The sequence below is a fragment of the Hyla sarda genome, chromosome 10 (genome assembly GCF_029499605.1).
Source record: "Hyla sarda isolate aHylSar1 chromosome 10, aHylSar1.hap1, whole genome shotgun sequence".
In the NCBI taxonomy this organism is placed as follows: domain Eukaryota; kingdom Metazoa; phylum Chordata; class Amphibia; order Anura; family Hylidae; genus Hyla; species Hyla sarda.
In genome coordinates this window covers 41,409,162-41,424,285 of record NC_079198.1, presented here as the reverse complement: position 1 = coordinate 41,424,285, position 15,124 = coordinate 41,409,162, and the positions used below count along the sequence as shown (strand labels likewise).

At 40.3% G+C, this 15,124-nt stretch overlaps 1 protein-coding gene across 2 annotated transcripts in view; it reads right to left on the bottom strand.

The window, feature by feature from the left end:
- The window catches only part of MCAM (melanoma cell adhesion molecule), a 172,360-nt gene that overhangs the window by 41,080 nt on the left and 116,156 nt on the right, over positions 1 to 15,124 (bottom strand). For both annotated transcript variants that reach the window (XM_056542357.1, XM_056542358.1), the window contains 6 exons: positions 14,144 to 14,323; positions 13,897 to 14,018; positions 6,913 to 7,057; positions 5,600 to 5,715; positions 1,801 to 1,942; positions 1,600 to 1,724 (listed from right to left, as the gene is read on the bottom strand). In XM_056542357.1, coding sequence (XP_056398332.1) covers positions 1,600 to 1,724; positions 1,801 to 1,942; positions 5,600 to 5,715; positions 6,913 to 7,057; positions 13,897 to 14,018; positions 14,144 to 14,323 — 830 coding nt within the window. The remainder of the gene's footprint in view (positions 1 to 1,599; positions 1,725 to 1,800; positions 1,943 to 5,599; positions 5,716 to 6,912; positions 7,058 to 13,896; positions 14,019 to 14,143; positions 14,324 to 15,124) is intronic.

The following is a 15,124-nucleotide window of genomic DNA, read 5'->3' as shown; positions in this document are numbered from 1 at the left end:
TAACATGAAGCCATTGTCCTATTAGTCATTTATAAGTTTAAATCCCTCCTGCTTTTCCCTTCAATACTTAAAAACCCTTGGGAACCTGGAATATTGTTTGAAAGGCTATAAAGTCCATTTCCATCAAGAAACAGATTTATATTCTACTGTATGAACAAATAAATATTTAATCTTTCTCTGTGAAAGTTAATTTAAATAATAAGATGGAAAAGAAACCCCTTATTATCCACATATGAATAATAACAAGAAAACTAGAGGAATAAATACTCTATGTGGAGAAGGGGAATCACGTGATCCGAGGCATAAACTGATCACGTGAGAACTGTGTAAATGGTCTCTTATATGGATCGGATCGCGTGGGTCATTTCTGGACACGTGATCGGACGCAACAAGAAGGGAATGTACTAACAGGAGGGAACGTCACTGAACACGTGGGTATGGCGAGCACATGTGACCCATGTAAACAAAGACACGGACCAATGAAAGGAGTAGCTTGGATGACGTCAGCACTGGAGTTTGAACTAGTAAGTGATTGATGCTGTAATAGCCAATTGGAATAACTACAGGAAGATACGTCATGGGACACGTGACCCAGGAAAATAATTGACATGAACGAATGGAAAGGAGAGTTATTGATTACGTCAGTGATGAAACAAGATCTAATAAATGATTGACACAGCAAGAACCAATAAGACCTCGAAAGGGAAATAGGGAGGATATCATAATTACAGGAAGTGAATACTGATTGGTATACTGGACTGAGGAATTTTAACAGCATAGGGACAGACATAGGGAGAGTATATTGTATCGTATGAGCCTATCTAATATAAAGAGCACTGAACTCAATTTGGTCACAATACTGATGAACGAATGTCCAATCAGTACTGCAATATCCCCTGTGTCTAAGAGTGGATACAATAAGCACCTAATTCTGGTTTTGGTCCCTATGTAGTTTTAATCACAATATCATTGTATATATGAGCACCAAGGTCATATAAAGAATTTTAACAATATAAAATAAAAATTACATTTTAAGGGGGGGTCCCTAGAATCGGGATTTAGTCCCATCTGGGCTTCAGCACAGAAGGGAATTAGATATTATTGAAAACCCTGGGAAACTCTTGGGGAATTTGGATATATAAATATCTTCAGCAGCAGCCCACTGGAGTTAACCATCACCTACAACTTAACCATAATCTACAGAAGAAACACTAATTTTTTTTCTCTTTCATGGTAGCGTTAAGGTCTCCAAAACTTGTGCTATATGTATGGTTATGTATATGTATCGTACCATAGTTTTGCCTGCTTTACCTTTTTATGTACTCTAATAAAACAAGAACAGACCAAAAAAGATCTGCTTTTAAGTTTCTAGGTAAAATATATGCAGAGTATGCTGGCCACAAATTGGGCTGTGTCTGCCCATTGACCTGGTCTTGGCTAAAAGTGTAGCTCTAGGATGGGGAAAATGGCTGCCTTTGAGTTTCCCTACAATATGTTGACAACTACTTAAGTAAACATTATCTTGCTATGGGAAAATTAACAGCAAAGATAGCTTTAACATTGAAATTTTAAATAATAATAATAAAAAAGTTCAGTTACCTCGTTGCCCTTAATATACCAGGTTATCTGAGGCACGGGATTGCCGATTGCTGTACATTTTACAGTCAACTGTTCTCCATCTCTTACTTCTACACGTTGTGGACTTACAGTCACTTGTGGTTTCCCTACAATTGATATACATAATTAGAAGGAATATACTGTGAACTCACTGTTCTATTCACAAACCAAGACTTCCATTACCTTTTATTAATACTTTTAGCTCCTTGGTCTGGGTAAGTCCTTGCACATCAGTTACACTTGCAACACATGAGTACTGCCCTGCATCAGTGTAGTCCTGAAAACTAAGGCTCAAGGTAGAGCCATTGACTATAGTCCTGCCTTCCTGGAAATTGCCAAAAATACACATAAATCAGGAATACAATATCATAAACTAGAGACATTGGATAATTTGGTGCTACAGTATAAGCATTAAATACAATAGTCAGGAGTGGTCCGGGCCAAAAGGCATATGCTCCTCCTAGGCCGAACCCGTCAGTAAAGATCTACATTGTATAGTGATAGGGCCCTTTTGGGGATCTTTAGTATATGTCCTTGAACCTGTGCAAATGTGGCTGTTCAGCTGTGTGTGTTATTAAAGTACAGGGATGCAAGGCAGAGCAGAAAATCGAGAACTCAAAGAGGTGCTGTATGGGCTGGAAGACAAAGAAAAGCTGCGGGGGAGCAGTGTGACAGGTGATATATTTTTAAACTTACATAGGGGCCTACTACTATATAGGGGCACAGAGTGGGCCAAATTTTATATGTGGGCACAGAGGGGGCATAATACTATATAGGGGAACAGAGGAAGCATAATACTTATGGGGTTACAGAAGGGACATAATACTATATAATGGCAAAGAGGGGTCTAATACTATATAGGAGAACAGAGGGGACCTAACTACTATTTGGGAGCACAGAAGAAGATAACTAATATATATAGGGGCACTAAGGGGTGGGGGGTGGGGGTCTAACTACTATATGCAGACAAGATGGGACCAAAGTACTATATAGGGGCACAGAGGGGGTCCTAGATACAATAAAGGGGCATGGGGGGGCGCTTATACTATAAAGGAACACAGAGTGCCTAACCACTATATGGGGCACAGGGGGCCTAACTACTATTCAGGAGTACAGATAACTGCTATAACTGCAAAAATTTACAGATGGGGACTTGGTGTAGAGGTAAGGAGGGTGCTGCAGCATTGAGCCTAAAATGTTTATCTGGCATATTTTGTGGAGGTAAGTCATGGTCTTGATAAGTCTTCATGATGGCCTGGGCCAGATGAAAGAGAAAAAGAAAAAAATAATGACTAATCAGAAAGAGACGTCACCTGTGAGTCACTCAGAGAAGGCACTCTTGGAGTAATTGCATTGTGTATATATCACTCTATGGATCAGTGTATAGCGGAAAATATTTGTCTTTGTATAGCGGATTTTTATTCAGTAACATTATGGTGTTATTATCCAGCCACTATCTAGTGATAATTCAAGTATTCATGGAGTGGTGGTATAATATGTCTCAAGTATGCAGGTAATATTGGTCTTGGTATACTGGTATACTGTCAATAACCATATAGTGGTATTATTTGGTAATTGTATGACTGATATTTAGAGGCATATGGTATTATCATACATTGAAGATTGCCTTACATACAGTATGTAAATGCAACTAAAAACTGCTGTAGCTTTTACCTAGCAGATATGCTGCAGGCTAGAATATGCCCCTGGTGCTGCCTGATAGATGTTAAATAAATAGATAAGCATATGATGGATAGATATATACACAGATAGATCGATAGAAAAATATCTGATAAATAAAGTGATAGCTGAGAAAGATAAATGAGGTAGACAGACAGAGCCAATATGTGATAGATAGATTAGATCTACTAGCTCAATCACCTATCTGGGTTTTACACATCTCAACATGAAAAAAACAACAGCTGCTGTCTTTTAATATTTTAAAGCTTATATACCTATAATGCCTTTATATGGTAGGTAGAGACAAACTGGTTTAAAGGAAATTGTCAGCAGGGTCACCCCACTAATAGGTGCAGTTGTTCAGGAGAAATCAATCTTGTTTCTAATATGGTAATATTTTTTACATGCAATGGAGGCAGGCTGTTGCTGTATATGCAATGCTTCCTCCCGTCTGCTCCAGATGATAATCCCGCCCCTTTATGCATATGTTTAGGAAGAGGGGATGAATATTTATGAAGGGTGTGGGGTTATGGGCTATTAGAAACTGTTGTATGTACAGCAGCAGTCCACCTTCCTTGCTCATAAGAAGAAATTACCATATTAGCAACCAACCACCGATTTTTACCCGGTAAGAAGTGTTACAATCGGGTGATCCGTACTATCTACCTGTATATATTTATAACATTTGAGGGAAACTCTGCTGTCAGTTTTCCTTTAAAGGGCATTTTTCTACTCTGTACTAGGTATGGATCTGCAGATCCTGGCAGACAGATGCTAGGGAGAAATTACTGACAGTAAAGTTGTCCTTTTCGTTACCAGCCGAAGAGTCTTAGCAGCAGCTGCATGTCTGCACCCTCCTTCTCCCACCTTTCCCTGCATAATCACAGGGTTTGGATGTCAGTGTGGAGGCCTTTATGTCTATTAGTCAAAGCAGGGCCAGAGGGAAAGAGAGGGTGAGTACTGCTGCAGCTTGGGGCAACTTCAATGACAATTTGACTGGTAACCTAAAGGAAGATTTAAAAAATTTTACAAATGGCAAACAGCACTAAAAATACTGTCAGTTACATATTGTTGCCGAGATCTGCAGCACTGAACTCAGTGATCTCACAAATTCCCTTTAAGGATAGGCTGCTACTCATGGCATAGTGCTGTGTGCTTACACCCCCCCCCCCCCCAGGTTTGACTGCCAGCCCCTGACAACATTGGTTGAGAAAAGACAGAAAGGAAATCAACATTTACTGTATGGAAGCAATTCTTCCAATGCTCCTGCGATTCTGTATAAAGTAAATTTAAGTATAGAGGGGTTTACAAGACTTTTATCACAAGCCGGTAAAGGTCTGTGCAGATGTAAGTGCATGCTGTGGAGACATGTGCTGTATAGAACCAACTAGCTTTTAATGTGTAGATGTCCCAAAGCCTGTCCTTATGCGTATGTTTGACAAATGTATGTCAGAATACCTTTCAGAATTTAAAAGCATTCTGAACAATGCAGACTGCAAAAAAGAAAAGGGAATTTGACAGCAGGATCATCCACACTGAATACACACAGTGCGGGTGATCCTGATCCTGTTTACAAGATTAAAATCGGTCCAGCCATTCCACAGTAATCCTTGGTTTGACTAATATGCCAAATATTAATGCCTAATAATAAGTATATGTTTGCACAGTGGGCAATGACTCTGAGCATGCAGCCGTGAGAGTGAAACCAGATGAATATTCAAGATGGGGGAGGGGATCACGGGACACAAGGAACAGAGAAAGGATTGCTAGCTAAACAGATTGCCTCCATTGCGCATATAACTAAATAAGGATATTGGCAAAAGGAAGGATTACTGCAGAACAGATGGACTGATTTTAATCATGTAAAAAGTGTTTTAATCAGGATCACCAGCACTATTAACCTGCGTGTTAAGGTAAGTGTAGGTCATCATGCTGTCAGATTCTCTTTTAAGTGAGTGGCACATGGGTCCAAACATATGAGTATATGCTTTGCTATGGTTTATACCATATATCTGTAACTATGTGAAACCAAGCAAGACCACATAGAAAAGAAAACATCAGGGTTATCATAAATACACTCTACATTGTTTTTGGGTGTTTACCAATTTAGTGTTTAGGATAAAAATTGATAGGGAAATATATTTTCAGAAACTTCCTTGAATCCTCTGCTGTATTTTTTTTTTCATTTGCCAGTGGAAAATTTTAAGTATATATGATAAAACATTACTGATAATGCAACTACAGCTAATTTATCATCAAAGCTTTTAAAGCCTTTGTCTTATGATTGTATGTTACCACTCACCCGTGCCCAGTGGATGTCTATTTGAGCTGATGCATTTACATGGCAGGAAACACTAAGAACACTTCCAAGTTCTACATTAACAGGAGACTCTATGGACAGAACAGGAGGGTCCAAGACTATGAAAATGTAGAAGACAATAGATATTAGGCTTTGTTCACACTTGTAGTTCATATTTCAACTATTCTGTCCAGAAAAAGAAGGTAGAGATCTGATGGACTCATTTTGAGCAAATGGAAAAAGAACAGAACATACTAGATTTGATATTACTGATTATAATAAATCTGCCATGACTGTGATGTATCCTGTAAAACAGGAAAAACATGTGTCTGGACAGTCTGAACACATTCTTTATCTAAGAATTAAAGGGGTTATCCGGCAGGAGTTGGCAGACTTTAGAAGACTGTCCATTCCAAATATAAACCTTTACTTACCTCCAGCTCATCCTCTTCCTGAGAGAAGGCATGATCACTGTGGCCAGTGTTTGGCTGGGCCGCAGTATGACACTCCGGGCCCCAATGTCACTCCAGGCCTAAACATCATGCTTTCTCTCAGAAAGAGGATCGCAGTCGGGGACTGGAGCGGAAAACCAGGAGTGTTGAAAGTAAGTAAAGGTTGATATTTTAGATACAGTAGAATGGGCATTCTTCTGGAACCACCCCCCCCTTCCACCAAAATACCCCTTTAATATAGTGAGAATCATTAAGTCATGTAATTAGTACATTACTTGTACTTTTATCTATCCATAGTACATGCACAAAGAAACAGATTGAGGGGAATTTATCAAATCTGGTGTGAGTTTTGGCCATTGTTAATCCGTAAATGTTACAGACAAATTGGCAGAAGTGTTACCAAATTGATCAAATGGCTCACAGACTTTAATACATCATCATAGAACTGTTCACTTTAGTCTGGTTAAATGTCGCAAAAAGTGGCAGCTGTGCGACAATTGTATTAAATGTCGCACAGACCTAATTCCAATTGTCGCAATTGTCGCATAGAGCCATTTCAATGGTTCAGGGTTTGCCTGCCCTGTAATAACATCTAAATCTGGCCTGTGTGACATTTTCACAAAAAGGTTACACATGATAAATCGGTAACCACTGCACAAAGTGCTCAAAATAAGAAGACTTTATGGTAATGAAATTAAATGTTTAAATGAATGTTACATAAAATGTTGCATGGGGCCAGCATGCAACTTTTTATGCAGCAAACTTAGTTTAAAAAAAAGTAGTCTAAATGGTTTGATAAATTTCCCTCTTCTTTCCTAAACGATACTGCTGTTAAAGTTTAATGTATTTAAAGAGCCAACTTACAGTGAACATGTAATTCAGTCTCCGCTTGCATTTCTTTAAAATCATCCAATACTTCAAGTGCTTTACATATATAACCTCCGGAATCCTTCCTTGAGACTTTCCACGAATACGAAGCCACATCTGAAAGAGGTGATTCCTCATCTTTCTGAGAAAAAGCAAAACACAGATACTGTCTATTATTGATGGAAATAGACAAAAGTGGCAAAAAAAATATACTGTTTGATTTTAAAGTAAACTCTTATCTGTGTTAACATAATCAGAATTTAGAATAGTTTTAGAATCATTTTAGAAACTTAAGAAAAATAGCACATGGCTCATCTAGTCTACTGACATATTGCTTCCTTTTTAATCTTTGTTAGGGTACACATATTTTTTTCCTGAGAAGGTATCCATTAAGTTACTGTGGATTTACTAACAACAACAAGTTTGTAAGGCTTGGTTCTACACAGGTTTTTTTCTGGCATTTTTTGCAAAACTTCCACCGCAAGTTTTGAGCCAAAGCCAGAAGTGTATTCAAAAGGAATAGGAACTATAAAGGAAAGCGTTTATGACTTTGGTGCAAAAATTTTAATGGCAGTTTTACAAAAGATTGCCAGAAATAAATCTGTGTGGAAACCTAGCCTTACAGACATCTACAACTCATTCAGTAAAATAATATTTTCTTATGTTGCTTCTTCCCCAACTCAGCAGCCGAGGGCCGCCGCAAATAGAGTGCAAAGAGATCACTCTATGCTGGCAATTTTAACTGTTTAGATTCTGCTATCAAAATTGAAAGCAGTATTCGAACAGTTAAATATTGCATCACTCGTGTTCAGGTATTGGCAGATAGGAGAAGATGTGTTGTCATGGCAGCCCAAGGCCTTCTGAAGCCTCTCTGAGCCTTCTATGACAGATCTTCTATAGCCTGCTATCAGGAAAGTCAATTCAATGCACTGCAAGGGCATCAAATTATTGCATACACCTAGAAGATCATTTAATAGTTTTGACATTTATGCATGTGAAGATGTGAAATTTTTTTTGTAAAAAGGGGAAAATAAGGGGGATTTCATTTTTATGGGGGGGGGGGGATTATATAATTTTAGAAACTTCTATATACTTTTTATTTTATACTTTTTAAGTCCTAATGCATAGCATTACACAGTGAGATCGGCAATCCACTCATCTAGCCTAGCTAAGCCCAAGCTACATCATTGAATCGGCAATCTGCAGCACGAGGCATGTAAGGTACCCTCCTCTGCCATTTTAGCTCACAGAACCCCTGCAATCACGTTGCGGGGGGTTCCGTTAGCTCCGCTGAGCAGCCGGCAAGTTTCACTTTAGACGCCTTGATCAGCAGGGTTAAATGCCTGGCAGCGGCGAGAGAGGTGAAGCTCCTGTGCTCGCTTTAAAGCTGCTTAAGATTTCATAGCATGCAGGTACGCCCTTGGTCCTTAAGTTCCACAATGCAAGGGCATACCTGTACATTCTATGTCCTTTCAAATCTGACCTGTGTCACTTTATGCAATAACATACCACAAAAGAAAAGATGTTATACCAAAAAAGCACACACATAAGAATACAATTGAAAACATGATTTTATTTTAATAAATTAACAGACATGATTTTAAAGCAGACAAAAACATTTAAAACCATTAAAAGGCGCAAAAGCCACTACACAACAGGGGGGACCCCCTAAAAGAGGGGGAAGCCACTCCCGGGACACCTGTACAGTCAATAGTTGTCAGTGTAGTCACATAGCCCTAAACAAAGTCACATAATATAAGGTGCACAATCACATATAAATCCTTACTCAGTTCACATATACTAGTGATATTGCTACCTGTTATCACAACAATGGTGAAACATACAACCTGATTAGGACTGAGAAGGAAGGGCTAGAGACAACAGATGGAGGATAAACATGCAGGTGCCCTCCTGAACCCCACAGGTTTCGTTGCCCGTCGGCAACTTCCTCAGGGATGTTGTGTCCTGTACTGCAGGTTCTGCTTTATATATTCCACAAAATAGATCTTAATTAACATCAGGAGGAGGTACCTGGTGGTCCATGGTTCCATGCATGCCCATTCGCAAGGACACACTCGTGCGCCCACTAGTACTTCCGGGTGCCAAACAATACACTTACGCTCGGTTTCAACATTCATGCGCAAGCACTCACCTCATATATACTTCTCATACTCTCATTCAACCCCATACTCACATATCCAACGCGCCTGCACGCTAACATGCATAACGCCCCTGTTTGTATTCCATGTACCTATTGGCACTAAGTGCACTTGGGCACCATTCAACAGATAACCCGTCCTTATAATACATAGATTCACTTACATATAATATCTAGGAGATATATGGATGGTAGTATTCTCCACAAATTATTCTCATAATAGTATATAGCCATGATGATCAAAGATTCACTTATATATAAAACATCCGGGTATAAGCATAATAATATATAACCATAATGATGCATAGATTCACTTATATATAACATCCAATAATCACATCCAAGGAAGGAAATATATGGATGGTGACATTCTCCACAGATTATTCTCATTTCAAGTATAATAATATATAACCACTCCGGCTTTTTATAGAATACGGCATAAAGACCATTACAGATATAACCACACCAGCTTATCATAAAATATAACCTATGAATACAGTTATTATTATATTATCATAGCATCAATACTATCTAAGTATATGTAGGTATATTAGTATATTATATAAATAAGTCAGTATACTATATAGCCAGTGTTATAGAACTGTATAATACCGTATGGTGACCAAATTAGTATATACCATACATAAAATACCAAAACATAGGAATATCATATACTCCAACCTCTATTTACTAATCCGAGCACATATATACATCAATGGTATCTCCATATACATATTTGGTGATCCTACCACATACATATAATAAAGACCAATTCAAAATATACAACATTACTCCCTCTAAATAGTGCTCCTCATAATTCTTAAACCATATATATTCCTCCTCAGCACCACATAACTAATATCAATAAATAACCCTTTTGTGTATCACCTCTAACTTATATATTCAAAGTGCAGAAAGCTATAAGGTAATCACCATAGCCACATGAATAATCACTCATAAATAACTTACATACTACATATCCTCCCTTATAGTGTTCAACCTTATATATCTAATTTGGTCATAAAGAGGCTGCATGTCATATGTATTTCACATACTATACCATACATCACGTATATATATCTCACATACTATACCATGTATTCCCTTACACTGCATACCTTCCTAGTATCACAGTCAATCCACATCTTGATCCACCAATAACCCGGTCCATTCATTCTTGGATCTGGAGTGTTCAGAGCCCCCACAATTTTATTCTTGGAGGTGAAGGCCCTGCTTTCCTGTGCAATCTTAATGTATGGGGACTAGGATACTGTCGGAATGGCCTTGGCCTATAGATTTGCAACAAGACAGACAAGGGGAGGTTTGCCTCGTCTGGACAGACTACAAACAAGATATAATTTGGGATACCACAACTTTCTGAGCAATTCTGACAGGACACTATGGGAAGGAGAAGGTGTACTCTCTATATATAATGTTTCCTACCTTCTCCTTCATGAGATAATTGAGCTAAAGACAACTGCTCCAGGCTGTTCTAAGCATTGATGGACATTATTCATGGAATTTAATAGAATGCAGTACTGGACTCTTAGGGAATGATAACCTTAATGATAAAATTATTGATCTAAAATTGGTATATGTACATACATACAGTAGGAGGTACCCCGGGCCCTATGTAGAGGTGTAACATGAGACGCTCAATGGATAAGTGAAAGTGACATAGTGTTTAAGTATGGGAAACATGTTACATGCAGTGAATACTTTCTATATCCCATGAAGATGCTTGCTATATGAGATATAATTAAGCTATAACTATTTGGGTCTCATTGTGATAAGAGGATTAGATAAATTGCATATGGGGTGATTATGTGATGTGCAATAATGATGTGATGGCTGATCATATGATGGAAGAATGAATGTGATAGGCTATGATATGATAGGAGAATGAATGGACTGGGTTATTGATATTTGATATTCTTTTGATATTTTACGCAAAACCCTAACTTGGGTTTGGTACGTGACCACCAGTAGTACACGTTCCCTGTGCAATGTTTCTTATACCTCAGCAGAATGTTGGTGGCTTTTCATGTCTGGTTGTCAATGATCCTTGCCCTGGTTTAGAAAGTCTTTCCTTAGCTTCTGGAGGTCACAATGTCACGTTGTGGGGGATGAGGTAAAATGTCTATTTCCTCAGCTGCCGGGATCATTTCAAGTTCGTTCTAGACGCAGAACGAATGAAGATGATCCACATTGTTACTAAAAGGCTTGTAATGTATGTCCATGGGACTGCAGTTTGATCTTACCTATGGGATACACGCCCCTTTCCAGCAGACTGCTGGGGCCTGTTCCCTGCGATCTACAGGGTGGGCCATTTATATGGATACACCTTAATAAAATGGGAATGGTTGGTGATATTAACTTCCTGTTTGTGGAATATTAGTATGTGTGAGGGGGTAAACTTTTCAAGATGGGTGGTGACCATGGCGGCCATTTTAAAGTCGGCCATTTTGAATCCAACTTTTGTTTTTTCAATAGGAAGAGGGTCATGTGACACATCAAACTTATTGGGAATTTCACAATAAAAAACAATTATGTGCTTGGTTTTAAAGTAACTTTATTCTTTCATGAGTTATTTACAAGTTTCTGACCACTTATAAAATGTGTTCAATGTGCTGCCCATTGTGTTGGATTGTCAATGCAACCCTCTTCTCCCACTCTTCACACACTGATAGCAACACTGCAGGAGAAATGCTAGCACAGGCTTCCAGTATCCGTAGTGTAAAGCCGAGCGCTCCAGGTCCAGCTGCTTCCCCGGAGCGCTCGCGTCGTTATTCTGCTGACCGAGAGCGCTGCTACCCTGTCACCGGAGGGGATGCGATCCGCGGGACGGGACGTGCCCGCTCACGGATCGCATCCCATGTCTCTTCTCACCTGCTCCTTCCTTCCTCTGTCCCATCCCGGCGGGGCCGCGCGCGCGACGGCTCTCTGAAATTTAAACGGCCAGTGCTCCACTAATTGGTGCATGGCCCAATCTAGTCCAATCACTGTTTTCCCTATAAAACATCCCTTCCCCTTCCTGTCCCTACCGGATCTTGTTGCCTAGTGCCTAGTGAAAGCGTTCCAGTGTGTCCCTGCCTGTGTTTCCAGAATCTCTGCTGTTGCCCCTGACTACGAACCTTGCCGCCTGCCCTGACCTTTCTGCTACGTCTGACCTTGCTTTGTCCTTTTGTACCGCGCCATCTCAGCCGCCAGAGAGGTTGAGTCGCTACCGGGTGGAACAACCTAGGGGTTACCTGCCGCAGCAAGTCCATCCCGCTCTGCGGCGGGCTCTGGTGAATACCAGTAACCCCTTAGACTCCGTTCCCCTGGTACGGCCCACGCCATCACCTCTCTGGTACAGAGGATCCACTTCCTCACCCTCCGCAAACCCGGATCCTGACACGTAGTTTCAGGTGCTGCAGAATGGGCAAAACGAAAATTGGAACAGGACCCTCAGTTCACGCAGAAGATTTTGTTCAGTGATGAGGCAAACTTTTATGTGAATGGTGAAGTTAACAAACAAAACCACCGCTATTGGTCTGACACTAATCCACATTGGATAGATCCCTCCAAGACTGTTGGAACACAAAAATTTATGGTATGGTGTGGTATATGGGGTACAAAGATAGTGGGGGCATTCTTCAATGGAAACCTCAAGGCCACTGGATATGCAAAATTGCTACATGATGATGTGTTTCCCTCTTTATGCACTGAAGCTGGCACGTTCCCTGAGTTTTTCCAGCAAGATGGTGCACCACCACATTATGGGTGTCAGGTCCGAGCATTTCTAGATGATAAGTTTCCTGGAAAGTGGATTGGTCGTCGTAGGCCAGTTGAATGGCCCCCAAGGTCTCCCGATCTGACCCCCTTAGACTTTTATCTTTGGGGTCACCTGAAGGCAATTGTCTATGCTGTGAAGATACGAGATGTGCAGCACCTGAAACTACGGATACTGGAAGCCTGTGCTAGCATTTCTCCTGCGGTGTTGCTGTCAGTGTGTGAAGAGTGGGAGAAGAGGGTTGCATTGACAATCCTACACAATGGGCAGCACATTGAACACATTTTATAAGTGGTCAGAAACTTGTAAATAGTTCATGAAAGAATAAGGCTACGTTAAAACCAATTCCCAATAAGTTTGATGTGTCACATGACCCTCTTCCTATTGAAAAAACAAAAGTTGGATTCAAAATGTCTGACTTCAAAATGGCCGCTATAGTCACCACCCATCTTGAAAAGTTTCCCCCCTCACATATACTAATGTTCCACAAACAGGAAGTTAATATCACCAACCATTCCCATTTTATTAAAGTGTATCCATATAAATGGCCCACCCTGTATAACTTATCCCCGGCATGTCTGTGCCCCGGTGCCCATCATATGGTCCCAAGGCATGGTGGGTACATCCTTAACCCCATCCAACACCTTTGGGATGAACAAGAATGAAGATTGCTAGCCAAGCTCTCCCATCTGATATTAGTATCTTGACTTACAAATGCACAAATGAATAGGCAAACATTCCGACAAACACTCAAAGAGTGCAAGCTGTTATTGTCATTACACATGATTGTAGATGTAAGCCCCATTCATTTGCTGTACATTGCCTATTCAGGCTAATATTGCATACTGGTTCAAGGTAGATTCTGTATCAGATCAAGTGAGTTGGTAAGGTAAGTGCAAATGTTCCAACATCAAAAGCTAAAACAGGTGTAAATGTGCAATGTAGATTCAGCATTATAAACATCTCTGTTCCCGTTCAAATTATTTAAAAAGGATTCTGAAATTGCTAGGCTTATCTAGGATGAAGTGATAGGGTTATGGTCGTTTACCTTGTACAGTGTAATCTCAGGTTGTGGGTTTCCATTACCCACACATATCAGCTCTACATCATCTCCTTCTTTTATCATTTCAGATTTGCTCTTCACATATAGCTGTACTTCAGTGCTTGGATCTGTGCAGTGTCAAAATAGTATGACAAATAAACACCATAAAAGCTGTATAATATGTAAAAACATGCAGTGAGACTAAGATAGTAAATAAATACATATGACATATTGGCAGAGCATAATTACTTACAGTCTACTGTAATGTTTTTTCTCTCTGATTCCTTCATATGAAGACCCTTTGGGAGGTGATAAGAAACCTCACAGTAAAAAGTAGAGTAAGCATCAGATTTTTCTACAGGAGAAGAGAGAATGCTCTTGACTGTAATTAGACCATTGGACTGGACTGTGACCAGAGATGTGACTACCACACCTGTAAACAATGAGTAGAAACTAAATATTAATACAAAATATAGCTTTAATCTCTTCACCTGACATTGATAACAATGATACTTACCTAGTCCCGTTCTGTGCTGTGGTTCTCCCACAATCTTCCGCCGAATCTTCTGTTCCTGGGCCAACATGGAGCATGGGCAGAGCTTAGTGAAATTACCGCAGCTATTTGCTAGCAGCGGGACCCAGCTAGCAAACAGCAGCTTTGATGTCACTAAGCCTTGCCATTTTCCAAGTCGGCCCTGGAACGGAAGATACGGCAGAAAATTGTGGGAGAACCACAGCATGGAACGGAACCAGGTAAGCATGTTGTCATCTGTGTCACCTGCATTACCTTTCTGCACTGACAGGTTAGTGCAGGTGACACTGATGACAGATTTCCTTTAAAAATGCAGGCCCAGGGGTACAATGGAGAACTAAAATAGTCAATGGCCCAGATCTTATCTATCTGTCTGAGGCAAAAATCAGACATATTTTTGCCTCAGACAGATTAATAAATCTAGGCAAATATCTTATAGGAGTAGTGCAGTGAAACATAACTTATCCCCTATCCAAAAGATATGGGATGAGTTATAGATCGTGGGGGGTCCAACCGCTGGGACCCCTGTGATCTCCTGAATGGGGCCTTGGCAGTCTGCTGGAAGCGGCCGTTCCGACCCCCACAGGAAGCCGTGGCTGAAATGCCCCCTCCATGTATCTCTATGGGATACATGGAGGGAGTGCATCGGCTGTCGCTCTGTGCGGCGGGGGTTGGCACGCCCCCTTCCAGCAGACTGCCGGG